Source organism: Camellia sinensis, chromosome 10 (assembly GCF_055761805.1).
Source record: "Camellia sinensis isolate YWXY chromosome 10, ASM5576180v1, whole genome shotgun sequence".
NCBI classification, from domain to species: Eukaryota; Viridiplantae; Streptophyta; class Magnoliopsida; order Ericales; family Theaceae; genus Camellia; species Camellia sinensis.
In genome coordinates, this window is record NC_138970.1 from 116,443,841 (window position 1) to 116,465,002 (window position 21,162).

Here is a 21,162-nt window from a genome sequence, read left to right on the forward strand (position 1 = left end):
GAAAAATCATGGCCCATAAGCATGCGCAACTTCTTCAAACTTATCCTACAAAATTCTTGCATTATTTCCAACTACACTACTCAAAACATGGCACAAATAACAACTCCAAAGACCTTGAGCCTTTCTATGGCACCAAAGCCTTTGTAACTTTTTTTTTTTTTTTATCAACAACCAAAGCCTTTGTAACCAATCACAAGCAGCTGGAACTACCCAATCAACCTCCACCATCTGAAACAATTTGTACTGTAATGCCAAAACCACAAAACAATGCAAAAATCCAACTGTTCTGGTTGAGCTCAAACCAATCTAGAAGTTCAATTTGCTCCTACTGTTTAAGTGATGGTTCTGTTTTTGCAATTAGAAGTTACAAAAGCATTGTAAAGATTGGCAAAATTTGGAAACAAATGTTAGTTGTATTGCAAAAGATAAGTCATCAAACGAAGAGATGATGAAAAGTAGAAAAAGAAGAAAATAGTGTAAAATACAAACCCATCTATTAGTTGAATTTGACTACTAAATTCTGGTGAAATGGATAAAAAAATTCAACATCACAAGAACAAAAATAATGAACCACATTTAAACTCATCCATACCAAATAAAATAGAGAGGAAATCATAGATTTGATCTCAAGATATAAAGATTATAGAAACTTCACAGCCTGAAAAACAAAATACCTCTATAGGAGCCAAATTATGCTTCTGAAATTTGGTTTTCTTGTAAGCTATCACCATGCTTCCCCATCTATATGGAGCAGCCCATATTTTCCCTTCAGGATCTAAGTTTCCCTCACTGTTCCTGCATAAATACACCTGAGACTATTTTAGAAGCTACAGTCTTTTATTAGCAACAAAGAAAATTGTATTAGGAACGTACTGAACGGGAACAACCCTTTTACAATAAAAAGAAATAAAGAAAAATAAGGGTTGCCACAACAAAGGTCAAAATTCTATGAAGGCTCCCATTGTATAAAATTCATTTCAAACCAGTCAATGTGAAATTCTTCCCACTTCCCAGGTATATACACCACAAGTAGGAGCCAGATGTAAAGACCACCAGATATATAATTTGACGAGTAAACTAGCTCTTTGTGTATGAAGCCCTACCTACAAAGTGATATACCTATTTATGGGAATCATGATTAACCCTGTGCATAACTCAAATTCAATGAATACTAGGAAGCTACTACGTCTACCAATTACCACGTAGATTCATTAATGTTTACATTTAAGCCAATTGATTTCAGGCAATTGGCTACATTAATCACAGGAAAATTTTCACTTTGCCCCTAAACCACCAATTTTAACAATTAGCTCCTTAAACTACTGAAATTGTTTCACTTTGACCCAAATTGTTACAGGCCTTACAATTATTTGACAAACAATTTTGCACTGCCCCTCAAACTGTCACATTTGTATCACTTTACCCCTTCAACTATCAAGTTTAACAATTGACACCTTAAACTATTGAGATTAATTCACTATCTCAAATCATTAACAACATTACAATTGATCACAAGTGATAGTGCAAGACCAACTGGAATAACTGGAGAGAAAAAAGAGCCCTTATCCAACCAAATTCATATCAACTACAAAGAAAAGACAATAATTCTACAATTCCATGGGGGTGGTTGTGTGGTTTTATTTAAAACCACCAAACAACTTCGTATTCTTACCTTTTTATCTTGGTGCTCTCTCTTTTTTAAAGTTTTGGCAGCTTGTCTTTCTTTTCTCCTTGTTTTACTTTAAAAATTGGTTTGCTATAAAACCATTTGTACGTGCAAATTATGTGCAAAATGCTGGTATGGATTTGGCAGAAGAGAAGCTCTACTTTCCCTCTAGTGCTCCTTACACTATATGATGCAAAATATAAGAAACTCAAGGCTAAATTCAAAGAAACTATGATATTTGAACATTGACATGATTTTAAAGAAAAACTTATAGGAATCTTATATAACTATGTTTCTAGTATTATTATAGTCTTCTTTCATGATTAGTTTATATTGTCTAGGATTTTTAGGTCAGGGATATTTTAGTAATTTTCATATTTGCTAGCATTGGTTGTACGGATCGCCCAAGTTATTTAATTGGTTTTTATTTATGTTTCTTCTTTAGTCTTAAATTGGTTTTGGAAGAAAGTAGTTTTAGTAGTTTCCTATTTTGATTCTAGTTAGTTTAGGAAGTCTCCTAACTCTATATAAAGCCATGTAATGCTTATAATTTAATAGAGTTAATATTTTAGAGAATTTCAAGAGCTTTAAAACTTTCTTATGGATTGTGTGATGCAATTAAATACTAGGTGTGATATCTAAGGGATTCTAGGAGTGACTCCTAGAACTATCTCCTTCTATTTTTTCTTCTATGCACACATACCTTAGTTACTATTCACTGCCCTCTAAAAGTGCACTTTTTAACCTCAAAACCCCATCCAATCACCCCCAAATCAACCCTAATCCTTTCCCCTACCTATTAGCCTTCAATTTAACCATTAAACCCTAAATTACTCACTGTTTAGGCCATCAAAAAACCTCTGTTTTGAAAGTTCAGCAAGCTGTCCTACATTGCTATAACCTGTGGCCATTCATATGGTCTTCCTTAAAAAATAATAATGTCGTAAACAAGATGTGGTAAAGCGAATTAATGTTAATTGTTAAATTTGATAGTTCAAGTATGATAGTTCAACGGGCAAAGTGAAAATTTTCGTCAAACAATTGTAACACTGCTAACAATTTGGGGCAAAGTGAAATAATTTCAAGAGTTCAAGTGTTAATTGTTAAAATTGATAGTTCCTCGGGAAAAGTGACACAGGTGTGATAGTTTGAGGGGACAAAGTAAAATTTCCCCCTGATCAGTGCCTTTTAGAAGCAACACCTTTTAGTCTTGGACCTCAGCAATCCCAACCAATATATATAGCCTCTGAGCAAATAATTCATGGCCAAGCATATAGTTGGAAAGGGATGAGTACCCCCAAATTTGTTAGCCAAAACTTGACCGCTAAGGATGCTCATGCGATGCAAGAAAGCGTGTAGGAACTAAGGGTTGAGCAACAAGAACAAACACAAACACACAAATAAGAGTAACTCTCTCTCTAGGAAATATTACCAATCCCCAGGACTAAGGCTGTAACACCCCAAATAATGCCATGTTCCATGATCACATCCATGTCCATCTTTGAATGTCCTAAACGAAATTAGCTATCTCATTACACAAAATACTTCAAGTAAAGCTTAAAAATGAATAGTTAAGAAGCTTTGAACACGTGAATTTCCTTGTGGACTATTAAGAGTTAGGAAGTAGTCACCTTTTAAATTTAGAAAACAAATACGTACCACACTGGAAGCATTCTTACATGACACGATTGAATACTTACCCTAGTTTAATTACCTTACAATGCACTAGAGATAGAAATATGGACTGCTATGATAAAAACATAAAAGACAAATGCAATTTGTGAGGAATTTAGAAGGAATACGTGTGTTAAAACTAGAAGACTTAAAAGCTAGAGCACACTTGGGTGAGGAACCTTAAGTGTAGGAATTTTTGGTGAACAATAAGAGCTAGGAGATGAGTTCAACTTGAATTTAGAATGCCCTAGACATCTTGAAAACCTTAATTGAGGAGCTTAATAACTTAGGTCTAATAAATATAACTTTCTGGACACTTCGTTGATAATTACGCGAGATTAGTAATAATGCGTGATTAATTAGACCTAATCAATATTAATTAAGTAAATGATAATTAGAGACTACTATTAATTAATTAGTACTAAGCATGATTACTTAGGCTAATGAAAGAAATAAGTGAAGCAAAGAGGTGAAGCACCTACCTCAAGAGTTGATGACACACGAACCTTAACAGACAAGTGTCTCTCTTGTAGTAGAAAAATAAGAAAATAGATATATATATATATATACAGAGAGAGAGAGCGAGAACCTTGCTGGAAATTCTCAGAAATTGGCAGAAGAAGAAGAAGAAATCATCACAAGCTATGAAAGTTTTAATCTTAGCCTAAAAATTAAGCCAAAAATCATCACAAGCTATGAAATTCTACCCTCTTTCACATGATATATATTAACCAACAAGAAAATGATTTAGGATAGGTTCTTGAAAGAATAAAAGGAAAAAAAAATGGAAAAGAGATGAAAAGAAGCTAGCGTAGAGAAGCATGTGTAGGAATTCAATCATTTGCTTGAATAAATCCAAGGGTTTTGTGTAGAATCTTGAACCCATCATTTTTGTATGTTTTGTATTGAAAATATATCAAGCTTAGATACTTTTAATTGAATGAAACAAGAAGAAATAAAAGGAAACCAAGATAGGAAAGAAATTTGCTTGAAATGATTAAGAGAAAGTGAGTGGTCTTCACTAATTCGACCATATCTCCTTCTATAGTTGGAATTTTGGAGTGAGACTACCACCACTAGAAACTAGACTTCCGGGGCTTGAGTTTACACTCAAGAACCGCCCAAAACCAAGTCCGGATGAAAACGATATGCGCATTTGATGTTAGATCGGAAAGTCTGTTGCACCAATGACCGCACGTGCGGCCAACACAACCGCACATGCGGCCAGCACAAAATTCAGCTCTGTATAAGCTCCGCCCGTGCAGAGCCTGAGGGGCGCACATGCAGCCAATAGAGCAATTGCTCAGTTTTGCTCCTTTTTAACTCCTTTTGACTTGTTGAGCCTCTTTTCACCTGATTAGAACTTAAAATAACCTTGAATAAGACTTGAAAATTGACCAAGAAAAGAAGTGTATGATCAAACGAGAAACATTGAACCTAGGCTAGCACACACTTGAATTAGGACCGAAAATAGTAGTATTACATCGTCTTGGACCATATTTCATTGAAGGCTTGTATTGTACTTGTGTAGGTTACATCTTTGGAAGTCATTCCCCTTTCCTTAAGAGCCATTGGTGAGTGATATTATTGTAAAGTTATGTTTAAAAGATTATTTTGAAACTCAAGAATGTATCATGCTTTGAGAAAAATTGATTTTGTTTCGGAACGAATGAATATCATATATTCTTGTATTAATGAATTAGATGGCATCCTTGGGATGGTCCGGGCTACTAGGGGACCTTAACATGCTAGAGGGATGATGTTCAAGATCTCACTTGCCACCCAAGGGTTGGTTCGTCTAATCAGTGTATGGACCGGTTATGTGCTTGTCATGTTTTGGGCCCATGGATGTGCAATACTATTTTATGTTTTGGATATGTTTTCGAAACACATTACTCTTGAAAGAAGCTCTTGAAATGCTATGTCTTGAAATGAGATACTCATGATGAAATGACTTGGAATTTATTGAACTTGATATATTGATCTATGTTTTGTAAACTCATTCGCTATTCATTCATTACCACTTTACCGTAATATTATTCACTGGGATTTGGCTCACCCCATCTCCCTTATGTAGGTAAAAGAGAAGTCATGGAAGGTTTTGCTTCTTGAAGTAATATGTAAATGCTTGTGAGAAGGGAATTGTACTTAGCTTTGGAAGAAATGCTCTTTTGAAAAGTTGTGCTCCTTTTAAAAGAATTAAATACTCCCTCTATCCCAATTTATTTATCTATTTTAGAAAATCTAACTTATTAAGGAAACATGCAATCATTACATTTTAATTCAAATTTTGAAACATTTTTCCCACCAATGCCCTTCTATTTGAATTTTAAAATGTGTTTATAATAATTTATAAGGAGCAATTATGGAAATCTAACAAAATTTAGTATCTCCAAATAGAAAATGGACAAACATTTTGGAGCAGACTAAAATGGAAAAGTGGACCAATAACATGGGACGGTGGGAGTAATTTAATCAAGAATGATGTATGTTCCATTTAATATTGTTCTGCATTGCTCTAAATGGATGTTTCAAATGGACTTAATGGACTCAACTAACGAAACTAATAGCTTCCACAAACAAAAATTTGCCCCAATTATTACAAGAGTCCAACTAGTTTTGTAAGTTAGGCCTTTGGGTAGTTCATGACTACTGGCTAGTCACTGCACTATCCTATTAGGGCGGGACGGGGTCGTAACATAGGCCTCAGCCATAAGGTTTACAACCTTAATAATTGCAACCCTAACAATTCCAGGAATATACAAAAGGAAAATAAATATTAGGAAATTAATTATAATTCCTATAGATCAAGTAATCCTAATTATTGTAGAATAAGAAACGGAGAAGTTAGAAAACCTAAACAAATAGGAAAATAAAGATCCGGAAATTAAATAATAATCTCAATCAAAATAATAAAACGCATCATAATGTCATCCTAGAAAAAGCAATCAAGCAAGAGGTAGTACCGTAGCATAGAATAAATAAAAAGCAAGAAGTAGTAAGAATAAATAAAACTAAGTCATGCCCATATTAACTATTGACCACTTGCAACAATATTTTATTTTGGAGGATGTTGTGGCCACCACTACATTGATTTGACTTATGATAGTTTGACCTTCCTGTTTCTCAGTTTCAGCACTTGCAATAAGATTTTATTTTGGAGCATGTTGTCACCACAACTAAATTGATGTGACATATGATAGTTTAACCATCCTCTTTCCCAGTTTCTCAAAGTAAAACACTAACATCTTGAACGTCTCATAAATGCACACTTAGTTCCAAGAAGAATAATAATCACATCAATCAAATCCTTCTTGTTAGAATTAGTCATCTATAGTTGTATGCTATGTTACCAGAAAACGCTAATACCCTAGCGATTTACGTATTCGTATGCACGTTCCAAAACATGGTACACAAAATGGTAAATTTAGTGATCCGAAGCGATCCTAAAAGTTTTTTCCAATATATTTCTTTAAACATTACCTTAGGAGGAAAAAAATCAAATATATGAACTAAAATCTCAGGTGAGTTAAGATTTGACAAGACAAAAAAATAAAAAATGGGTCATAATTTTCATAGAAATGATTTGCTATATGAATTTTTTTTTTTTTTTTTTATACCTAGTAGTTAAAAGAAAATTACTCTAAAGTACATTAAATTCTTAAGTGTAATATATATATATATATAAGTTTACTCTTATCGTACCACATTTTAGAGCATATAGCATACCACATTCCTGTTTTACGTACCGGAATGATCTACATTCTAGGTAACATAGGTCATATGTTATTTTTGTGTTGAGGGTATTATGGTCATATTGTATTTCATAATATTTACTGAAGGTTTTTAGTTTAATTTAAGAGCCTAAAAACAAAGACTCGATATATCGTATTATTCTTGGCTACTCCCTCTCTCTTAACCCTAATCTTCGTTTTACATATTTTTACACTCTAACTTGGTATCAAAGCATCAATTCTACTCTATCAAGTGTTCATCAGACTCTCAAGATTACCCTAAGATGACAACAACGTGCTGACTTTATCTTTCGTACGATGACGTCATTGTGACATCACAATCCATATAGACGAGATTGGCCTCCGTAGGTTAGTTTCTCTTTTTGATGCTAATGGTGGTTTTTGTGGAATTTTTTTGGACCATTTGATGTGAATTTTCAATTTTTGAATGTTTTTCGAGTTTTTTTATGGTGATATTTCAATCAGCGATGTAGCTTATTACCTAGAGTTTCTTCTTGTTGCATTCACTTCTATGGGAGCTAAAATAGCCATAGGAGGCTATTTCTGAGTTTGTGTTGCTGCTTTGTTATTGTTTCGTTGGATTTTTTGGTGACTCTGTTCGGCATACCACTGTTCTAGTTTTTTTTTATTTATTTATTTATTTTTTTCCCCTAATGTTCTTGTTTTAGTGCTGCTTGGTGATTACTAGTAGTGATAATTTGGAACTAGAAAATTTTCCTTTGGTTTATTTTTGCTTGACTATTGGTAAATATTGGTCATTGCCTTGTGTTGCCATTTCTTCTGTTAGTCATTGTCATGGCTGAGGCAAAACCAGATGCAAGATCTTTAATGGTTAAGAATGATGAGTTAACCAAATCTATTATTAATTTACTACTAAGAAATTAAATGGTCTAAATCTATGTTACCTAGAATGTGAATCGTTCCGGTACACGGAATGGGAACGGGAACGGGAACGGGAACGGGGTACGGAATGGGAACGGGAACGGGAACGGGGTACGCTATATGCTCTAAAATGTGATACTATAAGAGTAGACATATAGATATATATATATATATATATATTACATTTAAGAATTTAAGGTACATTTAGAGTAATTTTCTTTTAACTATTAGGTATCAAAAAAAAAAAAAAACAATTCATGTAGCAAATCATTTCTATGAAAATTATGAACTATTTTTTTATTTTTTTGTCTTGTCAAAACTTAACTCACCTTAGATTTTGGTTCATATATTTGATTTTTTTTCCTCCTAAGGTAACATTTAAAGAAATATATTGGAAAAAACTTTTGGGATTGTTTCAGACCACTAAATTTACCATTTTGAAACGAAAGTGTATCATGTTCAGAACATGTGTACGAATACGTAAATCGCTAGGGTATTGGCGTTTTCTAGTAACATAGGTCTAAATTATCTGGCTTAGGCCCACATAGTTAAGAATTTCTTGCGTGACAAAAAGAAGTAACGCTCTCTTACTGAACTTCCACCAGTTGACGATGATAAAGGCTATGATGATTGGTTGAGTGCGGATTCATGTGTTATGGGGTGACTTTGGCATAGTTTGGAATCCCATATTGCTACTACAGTGGAATTTTGTGAAACCTCTAAGGAAATTTGGGACTCCCTTGTTGATTCTGTTTCAAATTAGAGTAATGTTTCTCGCATCTATGAGCTGCATGAATAGATCTTTGCTACTCGATAGTCTGGCCATCCTCTACCAGAATGTTACAGTCAAGGAAGCACGGGTGTGGGTACGAGTACGGTATGGGTATGAGTGCGGGTACGCCGATTCGGCAAAACTCAAAAAAAGTACGATACGGGTACGGCTGCAGTACGCCGATATTTTTTTATTTTTTTTAAATATAATTATGATTAAAGGATCCAATCTACAAATTAAAATTAAATATCAAAATTAAAAAAAGAACTACTCATTTTCCTATAATTTAAAACCATTATAAGCGTTAAAAATAATATTTGTGAAATCTCTCACTTTGACATGTTATGCACTGTGAATTTATGATCATAATTTATTTTTAAAATCTTTCTTTTTGCTTATCAATTTGCTATTTTTATAGGGTGAGACCAAAGAAATAACAGGAGACCAAAGAAAGATTTAAAGTTAATTGCCAACAGTAAAGGAAAAAAATTCTCAATTGGGGCAAGTTGTCAATTGCAATTTGCATAATACATAAAATTGCATCATTCCAACCACTACTAATCAACTAATACAGTATTAATTTTTAATATTTTGTGCATAAACTTTAAAAGTTTGTTATGATTAAAGATTTTATAAAGAAATTCTAGGAGGATCTGAAGCAAAAGCATAATGCATAGTCAGACACAGAACTACCCTTTATAAGCCTTGTTATTTTTTTTGGTTCAAATTGCTTTTTAAAAACATCAAAATTATTTGCTAATATGCTTATACAATTTATATAGACAGACAGGACAACAGAGAAACATCAAAATTACTGATCTGCAAGGGCACCAAAACAAAATAAAAAATAATAATAATAATTGCTAATCTGCAAGGGCAGGAAAAAAAAAAAAAAAAATTTGCCATGGCATACCCACGCCGTACCCGTGGCGTACCCGAATGAACCAAACGTACCGGACCCTCTTTTGCCGTACCCGGTACGCATACCGCCGTACCGGTACGCGTACCCGCACTCGGTAAGTACCCGGTACTCGTACAGCACTATTTTTGGAGTACCCGTGCTTCATAAGTTACAGTGGCCTTAAGAAATTGTGGGATCCATTATTGCAAGACAAACCCTTTACTACTAATTTGGCCCAAAGAAGCAATATTGGGAGGAGTTTACCTTTACTACTGATTTGGCCCAACAAAAGAAATATTGGGAGTATTTTATGATCGCATCCTTACTTTTGGGCTTAGATTCTGATTTACAAGATTTCAAAGATCAAATTCACGCCAATGAGACTTTACCTTCTGTTGCAAATACCTATTCTCAGATGTTGCATTCATCTTTGGGACAAGGTCATTCCACATTTGATTCCTCCTCTCAGTCCTTGTGCTTTTTTGCATTGATCTCTAGCCATGGTGACCGTGGGTCTACCAGTGGGAGTTTTCATGGCAATTCTAGTCACCGTGGCACCCCATACTGGTTCACGTGGTTCTTGTGATGGTCGTTCTACTCATGGTTCTCATGGTGGTGGTGGGCGTGGTACTAGTTCCACATCCCGTTTTGATCAGAAGTGTGCTCATTATGGTTCCTTGGGTCATTATGAACCCTAGTGTTGGCAGAAATATTGTAAACATGATCATACGAATCTAATTATGGATGCTCCAACCTCTCAATCAACATCCTTTCCCTTTGGCACTATTTCTTAACCAACTGATTCTCCCGATGCACTCACCACTCAAATTAGTGAGCTTACTAAGCTAGTCCATTTTCTTTGTACTGCTCTCCCTTCATCCTCTACCGCTACATTGGCTAGTTTAGGTAATATTGCATATATGGCTCAACCCCCCCCCCCCCTTCCTCTCCCCAACCTTGGCTCTTAGACTCTGGTGCTAGTGTTCCCATATCTCTGGTTTTTTTCTCTCTTTTCCATACTCTTCATCCTATTACCCATAATATTATACTAGTTTATAGCACCTCTCGACCTGTCAGCGGCCAAGGTACTCTTCAGCCCACTTAGTCTCTCTCCTTACCCTCTAGTCTATATGTTCCCATTTTTCCATTTAATTTTCTTTCTGTTAGTCAATTAACTAAGGTTCCTCACTGTTCCGTAACATTTTCTCCCACTTCATGCGTTTTGCAGGACCTCTAGACCAAGAGGATGATTGATTTGGAGCGTGAGAAGGATGGCTTATATTTTTTGGACGTTGATGGATCTTCTCATCCTACTTTTGCTATTTTGAGTGCTACCATGTCTCCCTTACAGTGGCATTTCAGCTTGGGTCATCCATCCTTAGCCAAGCTTAAGTTAGCTATTTCTAATTTGAGTAATGTGTCTCAGCTTGAGTGTGAAGCGTGTCATCTTGGAAAACATCTTTTCTAGTCATAGTATTAGTCTTGTGTCCATGTCTTTTGATGTAATCCATACAGACATATGGGGTCCCTCTCGAACTCCCACTGTTAATGGCTTTCTTTATTTTGTTATTTTTGTGGATAATTACTCTTGGATGACTTGGTTGTTTTTATTATGGCAACGGTTTAACTTGCCCCAAATACTTTTTAAGTTTTATAATGAAATTTTCAATTAATTTGGGAAACATATTAAGATATTTCGATCTAATAATACCTTAGAATATATGCAATCAGTTGTAAATAAATTTTGTGATGATCGTTGTATTATACATCAAACAAGTTGTGCTCATACATCCCAACAAAATGGTGTTGCTGAGTGAAAACACCACTATTTGTTAGATGTTGCCCGCACCATCTCAAGAATAACCCTGTGTTTCATAAGCGCACAAAGCATATAGAGATTGATTATCATTCTATTCGGAATTTGTTGCTATGGAAGCAGTTTATGACACCATATGAAATCATATGTTATTTTTGTGTTAAGTTGAGAGTACTATGGTCATATTGTATTTCATAATATTAGCTTATGGTTTTTAGATTTATTTAAGAGCCTAAAAATAGAGACTCAATATCTTGTATTATTCTTGGCTTCTCCTCTCTTTCTCTCTAACCCTCTCTAACCCTAATCTTCGTTTTACATATTTTTACACTAACTCTTCTATTTAGATGATGGAAAGAGAAAAAGCAAACAAAGTATATTTCCTTCTTACTTATCCCCTTGTTATGAAAAATTAAAGATTAGTTCAAACCTAGACTTAGGATGACTGAAGCATCAGTGTTTCCTGGTGTTGTGAAATTTTGATAAGTAGTTCTAGGGTGTTGTTAATCAACTTAGTTGGTTCAATCACTGGAGCGAGCTTTGGAAATATATTCAAAAAGCTTTTAAATGTATAAAGCATTAGCTCGCTGCAAATGCTTTGATAGAGAGCCACATATGGAATGAATTGAAAATTAATTTAGCAGAATCCAGCCATCACATATTATGAAAATTAATTTAGCAGAATCCAACCATCACATATTTATGAATGTTAGCAATCATGAAATGGCATCCTAATGAAATGAACCAAACATGAAACTGCTGAGATGGGTGGCTCCAAAGACAAAATACAGAATGAGAAATATTTGTTGTAATGAACAAGTTTTGTGAAGTTAAAAGGCATTTCTAATAAAGAAAAAAATTAGAGAAGATCAGCTAAGTTGACCTGCAAATGTGAAACAAAATGACATCCTCAATAATATACAATGCAGCTCTTCTCAAAGTCACTACAATAACAACACAGAGAAATGGAAGTGTGATAAAATATCATGGTAAGCATTGAATTTTAAATATATGTAATACACCAAATTTATTAGATTGGCAATTCCAACCCAATTTATTGGACGAAGCTTATTTTATGAACTTTTCTTTCCCTGCATAATTTATCAATATTATAAGCCAATTTGACAAAACATTTCCATTGATTTTTTTTTTTTTTTTACATTAATTATAATGGTTAGAGTACAGAAGCACCATATAGATCACATTGAATGCTACTCCTAGTCAAACAGGAAGGCACATCCAAAACAAGAGGAATTGTATCCTTACCTTCCATTTGTCACTTAAGCCTTTAAACCAATCTTGGTCTTCCACTCCTTGTAGGGACCTTAACATGCTAGAGGGATGATGTTCGAGATCTCACTTGCCACCCAAGGGTTGGTTCGTCTAATCAGTGTATGGACCGGTTATGTGCTTGTCATGTTTTGGGCCCATGGATGTGCAATACTATTTTATGTTTTGGATATGTTTTCGAAACACATTACTCTTGAAAGAAGCTCTTGAGATGCTATGTCTTCAAATGAGATACTCATGATGAAATGACTTGGAATTTATTGAACTTGATATATTGATCTATGTTTTGTAAACTCATTCGATATTCATTCATTACCACTTTACCGTAATATTATTCACTGGGATTTGGCTCACCTCATTTCCCTTATGTAGGTAAAAGAGGAGTCATGGAAGGTTTTGCTTCTTGAAGTAATATGTAAATGCTTGTGAGAAGGGAATTGTACTTAGCTTTGGAAGAAATGTTCTTTTGAAAAGTTGTGCTCCATGTAAAAGAGTTAAATACTCCCTCTATCCCAATTTATTTATCTATTTTAGAAAATCTAACTTATTAAGGAAACATGCAATCATTACATTTTAATTCAAATTTTGAAACATTTTTCCCACCAATGCCCTTCTATTTGAATTTTAAAATGTGTTTATAATAATTTATAAGGAGCAATTTTGGAAATCTAACAAAATTTAGTATCTCCAAATAGAAAGTGGACAAACATTTTGGAGCAGACTAAAATGGAAAAGTGGACCAATAAAATGGGATGGTGGGAGTAATTTAATCAAGAATGATGTATGTTCCATTTAATATTGTTCTGCATTGCTCTAAATGGATGTTTCAAATGGACTTAATGGACTCAACTAACGAAACTAATAGCTTCCACAAACAAAAATTTGCCCCAATTATTACAAGAGTCCAACTTGTTTTGTAAGTTAGGCCATTGGGTAGTTCATGACTACTGGCCAGTCATTGCACTATCCTGTTAGGGCGGGATGGGGTCGTAACATAGGCCTCAGCCATAAGGTTTACAACCTTAATAATTGCAACCCTAACAATTCCAGGAATATACAAAAGGAAAATAACTTTTAGGAAATTAATTATAATTCCTATAGATCAAGTAATCCTAATTATTGTAGAATAAGAAATAGAGAAATTAGAAAACCTAAACAAATAGGAAAATAAAGATCCGGAAATTAAATAATAACTCAATCAAAATAATAAAATGCATCATAATGTCATCCTAGAAAAAGCAATCAAGCAAGAGGTAGTATCGTAGTATAGAATAAATAAAAAGCAAGAAGTAGTAAGAATAAATAAAACTGTCATGCCCATATTAACTATTGACCACTTGAACAATATTTTATTTTGGAGGATGTTGTGGCCACCACTAAATTGATTTGACTTATGATAGTTTGACCTTCCTGTTTCTCAGTTTCAGCACTTGCAATAAGATTTTATTTTGGAGGATGTTGTCACCACAACTAAATTGATGTGACATATGATAGTTTAACCATCCACTTTCCCAGTTTCTCAAAGTAAAACACTAACATCTTGAATGTCTCATAAATGCACACTTAGTTCCAAGAAGAATAATAATCACATCAATCAAATCCTTCTTGTTAGAATTAGTCATCTATAGTCGTATGCTATGTTACCAGAAAATGCTAATACCCTAGCGATTTATGTATTCATATGCACGTTCCGAAACATGGTACACAAAATGGTAAATTTAGTGATTCGAAGCGATCCCAAAAGTTTTTTCCAATATATTTCTTTAAACGTTACCTTAGGAGGAAAAAAATCAAATATGTGAACTAAAATCTAAGGTGAGTTAAGTTTTGACAAGACAAAAAAATAAAAAATGGGTCATAATTTTCATAGAAATGATTTGCTATATGATTTTTTTTTTTTTTTTTTACCTAATAGTTAGAAGAAAATTACTCTAAAAGTACATTAAATTCTGAAGTGTAATATATATATATATATATAAGTCTACTCTTATCGTACCACATTTTAGAGCATATAGCATTCCCGTTTTACGTACCAGAATGATCCACATTCTAGGCAACATAGGTCGTATGTTATTTTGGTGTTGAGGGTATTATGGTCATGTTGTATTTCATAATATTTACTGAAGGTTTTTAGGTTAATTTAAGAGCCTAAAAACAAAGACTCGATATATCGTATTATTCTTGGCTACTCCCTCTCTTAACCCTAATCTTCGTTTTACAATTTTTACACTCAAACTTGGTATCAAAGCGTCAATTCTACTCTATCAAGTGTTCATCAGACTCTCAAGATTACCCTAAGATGACAACAACGTGCTAACGTTATCTTTCATACGATGATGTCATTGTGACATCCCAATCCATATAGACGAGATTGGCCTCCGCAGGTCAGTTTCTCTTTTTGATGCTAATGTAAGTGTTTGAGAAGATAGTTGGATTTTTTTGTGTTTGGATGTGATGTTTGTGAGAGAAAAAGTGAAATGATTATGGCGTTGGATGTGATATTTCGTTTGGATTTATTTTTTTTTTGGTTTTGCAAAAATTCTGTCTTTTAGTGGAAAAAAAAAAAAATTAGGAGAAACACTTGCCAAACACCACCAATGGTGGTTTTTGTGGAATTTTTTGGGACCATTTGATGTGAATTTTCAATTTTTGAATGTTTTACGAGTTTTTTTATGGTGATATTTCAATCAGCGATATAGCTTATTACCTAGAGTTTCTTCTTCTTGCATTCACTTCTATGGGAGCTAAAATAGCCATAGAAGGCTATTTCTGAGTTTGTGTTGCTGCTTTGTTGTTGTTTCGTTGGATTTTTTGGTGACTCTGTTCGGCATACCACTGTTCCAGTTTTTATTTATTTATTTATTTTTTTTTTCCCCCTAATGTTCTTGTTTTAGTACTGCTTGGTGATTACTAGTAGTGATAATTTGGCACTAGAAAATTTTCCTTTGGTTTATTTTTGCTTGACTATTGGTAAATATTGGTCATTGCCGGCTGAGGCAAAACCAGATGCAAGATCTTTAATGGTTAAGAATGATGAGTTACCCAAATCTATTATTAATTTACTACTAAGAAATTAAATGGTCTAAATCTATGTTACCTAGAATATGAATCGTTCCGGTACATGGAACGGGAACGGGAACGGGGTACGCTATATGCTCTAAAATGTGGTACTATAAGAGTAGACTTATATATATATATATATATATTACATTTAAGAATTTAGGGTACTTTTAGAGTAATTTTCTTTTAACTATTAGGTATCAAAAAAAAAAAAAAAAAAAAAATCATGTAGTAAATCATTTCTATGAAAATTATGACCCATTTTTTTATTTTTTTGTCTTGTCAAAACTTAACTCACCTTATATTTTAGTTCATATATTTGATTTTTTTCTTCCTAAAGTAACATTTAAAGAAATATATTGGAAAAAAAATTTGGGATCGCTTCGGATCACTAAATTTACCATTTTGAAACGAAGGTGTACCATGTTTCAGAACATGCGTACGAATACGTAAATCGCTAGGGTATTGGCGTTTTTTTAGTAACATAGGTCTAAATTATCTGGCTTAGGCCCACATAGTTAAGAATTTTTTGCGTGACAAAAAGAAGTCACGCTTTCTTACTGAACTTCCACCAGCTGACGATGGTAAAGGCTATGATGATTGGTTGAGTGAGGATTCATGTGTTATGGGGGGACTTTGGCATAGTTTGGAACCCCATGTTGCTACTACAGTGGAATTTTGTGAAACCTCTAAGGAAATTTGAGACTCCCTTGTTGATTTTGTTTCAAATTAGAGTAATGTTTCTTGCATCTATGAGTTGCATGAATAGATCTTTGCTACTCGATAGTCTGGCCATCCTCTACCAGAATGTTACAGTGGCCTTAAGAAATTGTGGGATCAATTATTGCAACACAAACCCTTTACTACTAATTTGGCCCAAAGAAAAAATATTGGGAGGAGTTTACCCTTTACTACTACTTTGGCCCAACAAAAGAAATATTGGGAGTAGTTTATGATGGCATCCTTACTTTTGTGCTTAGATTCTGATTTACAGAATTTCAAAGATCAGATTCACGCCAATGGGACTTTACCTTCTGTTGCAAATACCTATTCTCAGATGTTGCATTCTTCTTTGGGACAAGGTCATTCCAGATTTGATTCCTCCTCTCAGTCCTTGTGCTTTTTTGCATTGATCTCTAGCCATGGCGACCGTGGTTCTACCAATGGGAGTTTTCATGGCAATTCTAGTCACCGTGGCACCCCATACTGGTTCACGTGGTTCCTGTGACGGTCGTTCTACTCATGGTTCTCATGGTGGTGGTGGGCGTGGTACTAGTTCCACATCCCGTTTTGATCAGAAGTGTGCTCATTATGGTTCCTTGGGTCATTATAAACCCTAGTGTTGGCAGAAATATGGCAAACATGATCATGTGAATCTAATTATGGATGCTCCAACCTCTCAGTCAACATCCTTTCCCTTTGGCACTATTTCTTAACCAACTGATTCTCCCAATGCACTCACCACTCAAATTAGTGAGCTTACTAAGCTAGTCCATTTTCTTTGTGCTGCTCTCCCTTCATCCTCTACCGCTACATTGGCTAGTTTAGGTAATATTGCCTATATGGCTCAATCCCCCCCCCCCCCCAACCTAGGCTCCTAGACTCTGGCGCTAGTGTTCCCATATCTCTGGTTTTTTTCTCTTTTTCATACTCTTCATCCTGTTACCCATAATATTATACTAGTTTATGGCACCTCTCGACCTGCCAACAGCCAAGGTACTCTTCAGCCCACTCAGTCTCTCTCCTTACCCTCTAGTCTATATGTTCCCATTTTTCCATTTAATTTTCTTTCTGTTAGTCAATTAACTAAGGTTCCTCACTGTTCCGTAACATTTTCTCCCACTTCATGTGTTTTGCAGGACCTCTAGACTAAGAGGATGATTGATTCGGGGCGTGAGAAGGATGGCTTATATTTTCTGGACGCTAATGGATCTTCTCATCCTACTTCTGCTATTTTGAGTGCTACCATGTCTCCCTTACAGTGGCATTTCAGCTTGGGTCATCCATCCTTAGCCAAGCTTGAGTTAGCTATTTCTAATTTGAGTAATGTGTCTCAGCTTGAGTGTGAAGTATGTCATCTTGGAAAAACATCTTTTCTAGTCATAGTATTAGTCTTGTGTCCGTGTCTTTTGATGTAGTCTATAGACATATGGGGTCCCTCTCAAACTCCCACTGTTAATGGCTTTCTTTATTTTTTTATTTTTGTGGATAATTACTCTTGGATAAATTGGTTGTTTTTATTATGGCAACGGTTTAACTTGCCCCAAATACTTTTTAAGTTTTATAATGAAATTTTCAATTAATTTGGGAAACATACTAAGATATTTCAATCTAATAATGCCTTAGAATATATGCAATCTGCTGTAAGTAAATTTTGTGATGATCGTTGTATTATACATCAAACAAGTTGTGCTCATACATCCCAACAAAATGGTGTTGCTGAACGAAAACACCACTATTTGTTAGATGTTGCCCGCACCATCTCAAGAATAACCCTGTGTTTCATAAGCGCACAAAGCATATAGAGATTGATTATCATTTTATTCGGAATTTGTTGCTATGGAGGCAATTTATGACACCATATGAAATCATATGTTATTTTTGTGTTAAGTTGAGAGTACTATGGTCATATTGTATTTCATAATATTAGCTTATGGTTTTCAGATTTATTTAAGAGCCTAAAAATAGAGACTCAATATCTTGTATTATTCTTGGCTTCTCCTCTCTTTCTCTCTAACCCTAATCTTCGTTTTACATATTTTTACACTAACTCTTCTATTTAGATGATGGAAAGAGAAAAAGCAAACAAAGTATATTTCCTTCTTACTTATCCCCTTGTTATGAAAAATTAAAGATTAGTTCAAACCTAGACTAGGATGACTGAAGCATCAGTGTTTCCTGGTGTTGTGAAATTTTGATACGTAGTTCTAGGGTGTTGTTAATCAACTTAGTTGGTTCAATCACTGGAGCGAGCTTTGGAAATATATTCAAAAAGCTTTTAAATGTACAAAGCATTAGCCCGCTGCAAATGCTTTGATAGAGAGCCACATATGGAATGAATTGAAAATTAATTTAGCAGAATCCAACCATCACATATTTATGAATGTTAGCAATCATGAAATGGCATCCTAATGAAATGCACCAAACATGAAACTGCTGAGATGGGTGGCTCCAAAGACAAAATACGGAATGAGAAATATTTGTTGTAATGAACAAGTTTTGTGAAGTTAAAAGGCATTTCTAATAAAGAAAAAAATTAGAGAAGATCAGCTAAGTTGACCTGCAAATGTGAAACAAAATGACATCCTCAATAATATACAATGCAGCTCTTCTCAAAGTCACTACAATAACGACACAGAGAAATGGAAGTGTGATAAAATATCATGGTAAGCATTGAATTTTGAATATATGTAATACACCAAATTTATTAGATTTCCAACCCAATATATTGGACAAAGCTTATGTTATGAACTTTTCTTTCCCTGCATAATTTATCAATATTATAAGCCAATTTGACAAAACATTTCTATTGATTTTTTTTTTTTTTTTTTTTACATTAATTATAATGGTTAGAGTACAGAAGCACCATATAGATCACATTGAACGCTACTCCTAGTCAAACAGAAAGGCACATCCAAAACAAGAGGAATTGTATCCTTACCTTCCATTTGTCGCTTAAGCCTTTAAACCAATCTTGGTCTTCCACCCCTTGTAGGGGCTCAATTAGACCCTTTTTAATGGCAAAATTGAGCCAAGAATCACCAACAGTAACAATATCAGCTGCCAAAGCAGATTTACGATCAAACTTTCCTTTGGTTAAAGATGAAGAAATATCAGAAAATATGTCGTCGAGACTTCCACATGTCTCTGAACATAGTATCGCTCTCCTTCCTTGAGATTGCATGAAGTCCTATGTGCCAAGAAGTAAATTATGACAATACCCTAGAAGAATTTGCATAGATTTGAAAATAAAGACTACAATAACAATAGCAAGAACAATGAAAGCAGCCATAACAATAACATTTACTACAGCAATTATTGTTGTACAACTAGAGTTTGCAACAGAGGTTTTTTTTCTGGTTTTGAACTTTTAAAAGGAATAGGATACTTTCTCTAATAAACCACTTGGCTGAACATGAAAATAACACTTACGGAATAACAAGGGCCAACTTTGGTAACTTTTTTTGTTTTTGTTTTTAAAGATTTCAAAAACCAAAAATAAAATACATTTGCGAACTGTTTTCGTTTCCAAAAAATAAATGACACCAATTTTTAAAATTTGAAGAATAAAAAATACATATTACCCCTATCCAGGCCAACCACTCTGGCAACTCACCAAACATTTTTTTTTTTTAATATGCTTTGGAACATAGGTTTGTACCAAACATGTTTGTTTTTATTTTCTGCAAAATCAAAACATGTTTTCATAAAACAAGAAATAAACAACATTACCAAACACTACTTAAGCAATGTTTCCATAAACAGCCCTTTAATCTAGAGATTGGAAGGTTGCTTGTCATTGGTATTTTTTTTTTTCCCTTTCGGAGGACTTCTTGTCCTCCCTTAAGCACTTTATATCTTTTCTCTTTTCATTTTTTAATAAATTTTAAATGTTGCTGATAAAAAATAATAGAAAATATATATATATATGTTGTACCCTATGTTATGCTACTCCACCTCAAGTTTATTACATAGTTTTTCCTATTAATGCACAAATTTCAATATATCAAGGGTAAGTGTCTTGAAGTCAAAGATCAATTGGACAAACAACTAAGAGAAGCTAAGCCTCATTATGATGAAAGGTATAGAACATTTTTTCCCACCTTTTTTTGGATGAATAAGTAGAATTGATTACGATAGAAGATGTACATGTATGTATATATATATATATATAGCGAGAGAAATTGTTCAATGCAAGCTACAAAAGTAAACCTTGACCCATGAAGGAGGTATCGAGCCACGCAAAGCAACAATTCTCAAGGGCACTGTCAAAGCATATGTTTTAGACTTCCACTTCTCAAATGCTTTGTTCAATTCCTTGTCTTCAATGTTCTCCATGGTTCTAGATTTTTCCACATCATCATTGCCTAGACAATTGAATGATTACACCCAAACAACTCTTTGAGAAAACCATCCTCAAAATAAATTAATAACACTTATACTAGTGCAAATATAACAGTAATTTAAAACAAATGAATTTTTTTTTTTTTTTTTTTTGATAAATTAAAACAAATGAATTTGAAAAATGAAAAAGGTTAGGAGACACTTAAAAAATCTTGGGATTGAAGTGATTAACTGAGGAATCAATTAATACACAAAACCCAGTATGCAAATTATATGGGACAT

The 21,162-nt window shown here is 34.0% G+C and overlaps 1 protein-coding gene across 2 annotated transcripts in view; it reads right to left on the bottom strand.

Moving 5' to 3' along the window:
- LOC114296657 (putrescine-binding periplasmic protein-like protein) overlaps positions 1 to 21,162 on the bottom strand; it is a 50,872-nt gene that overhangs the window by 27,264 nt on the left and 2,446 nt on the right. For both annotated transcript variants that reach the window (XM_082892079.1, XM_082892080.1), the window contains exons 2-4: positions 20,749 to 20,903; positions 19,478 to 19,726; positions 675 to 809 (exon numbers count right to left, since the gene is read on the bottom strand). In XM_082892079.1, coding sequence (XP_082748205.1) covers positions 675 to 809; positions 19,478 to 19,726; positions 20,749 to 20,903 — 539 coding nt within the window. The remainder of the gene's footprint in view (positions 1 to 674; positions 810 to 19,477; positions 19,727 to 20,748; positions 20,904 to 21,162) is intronic.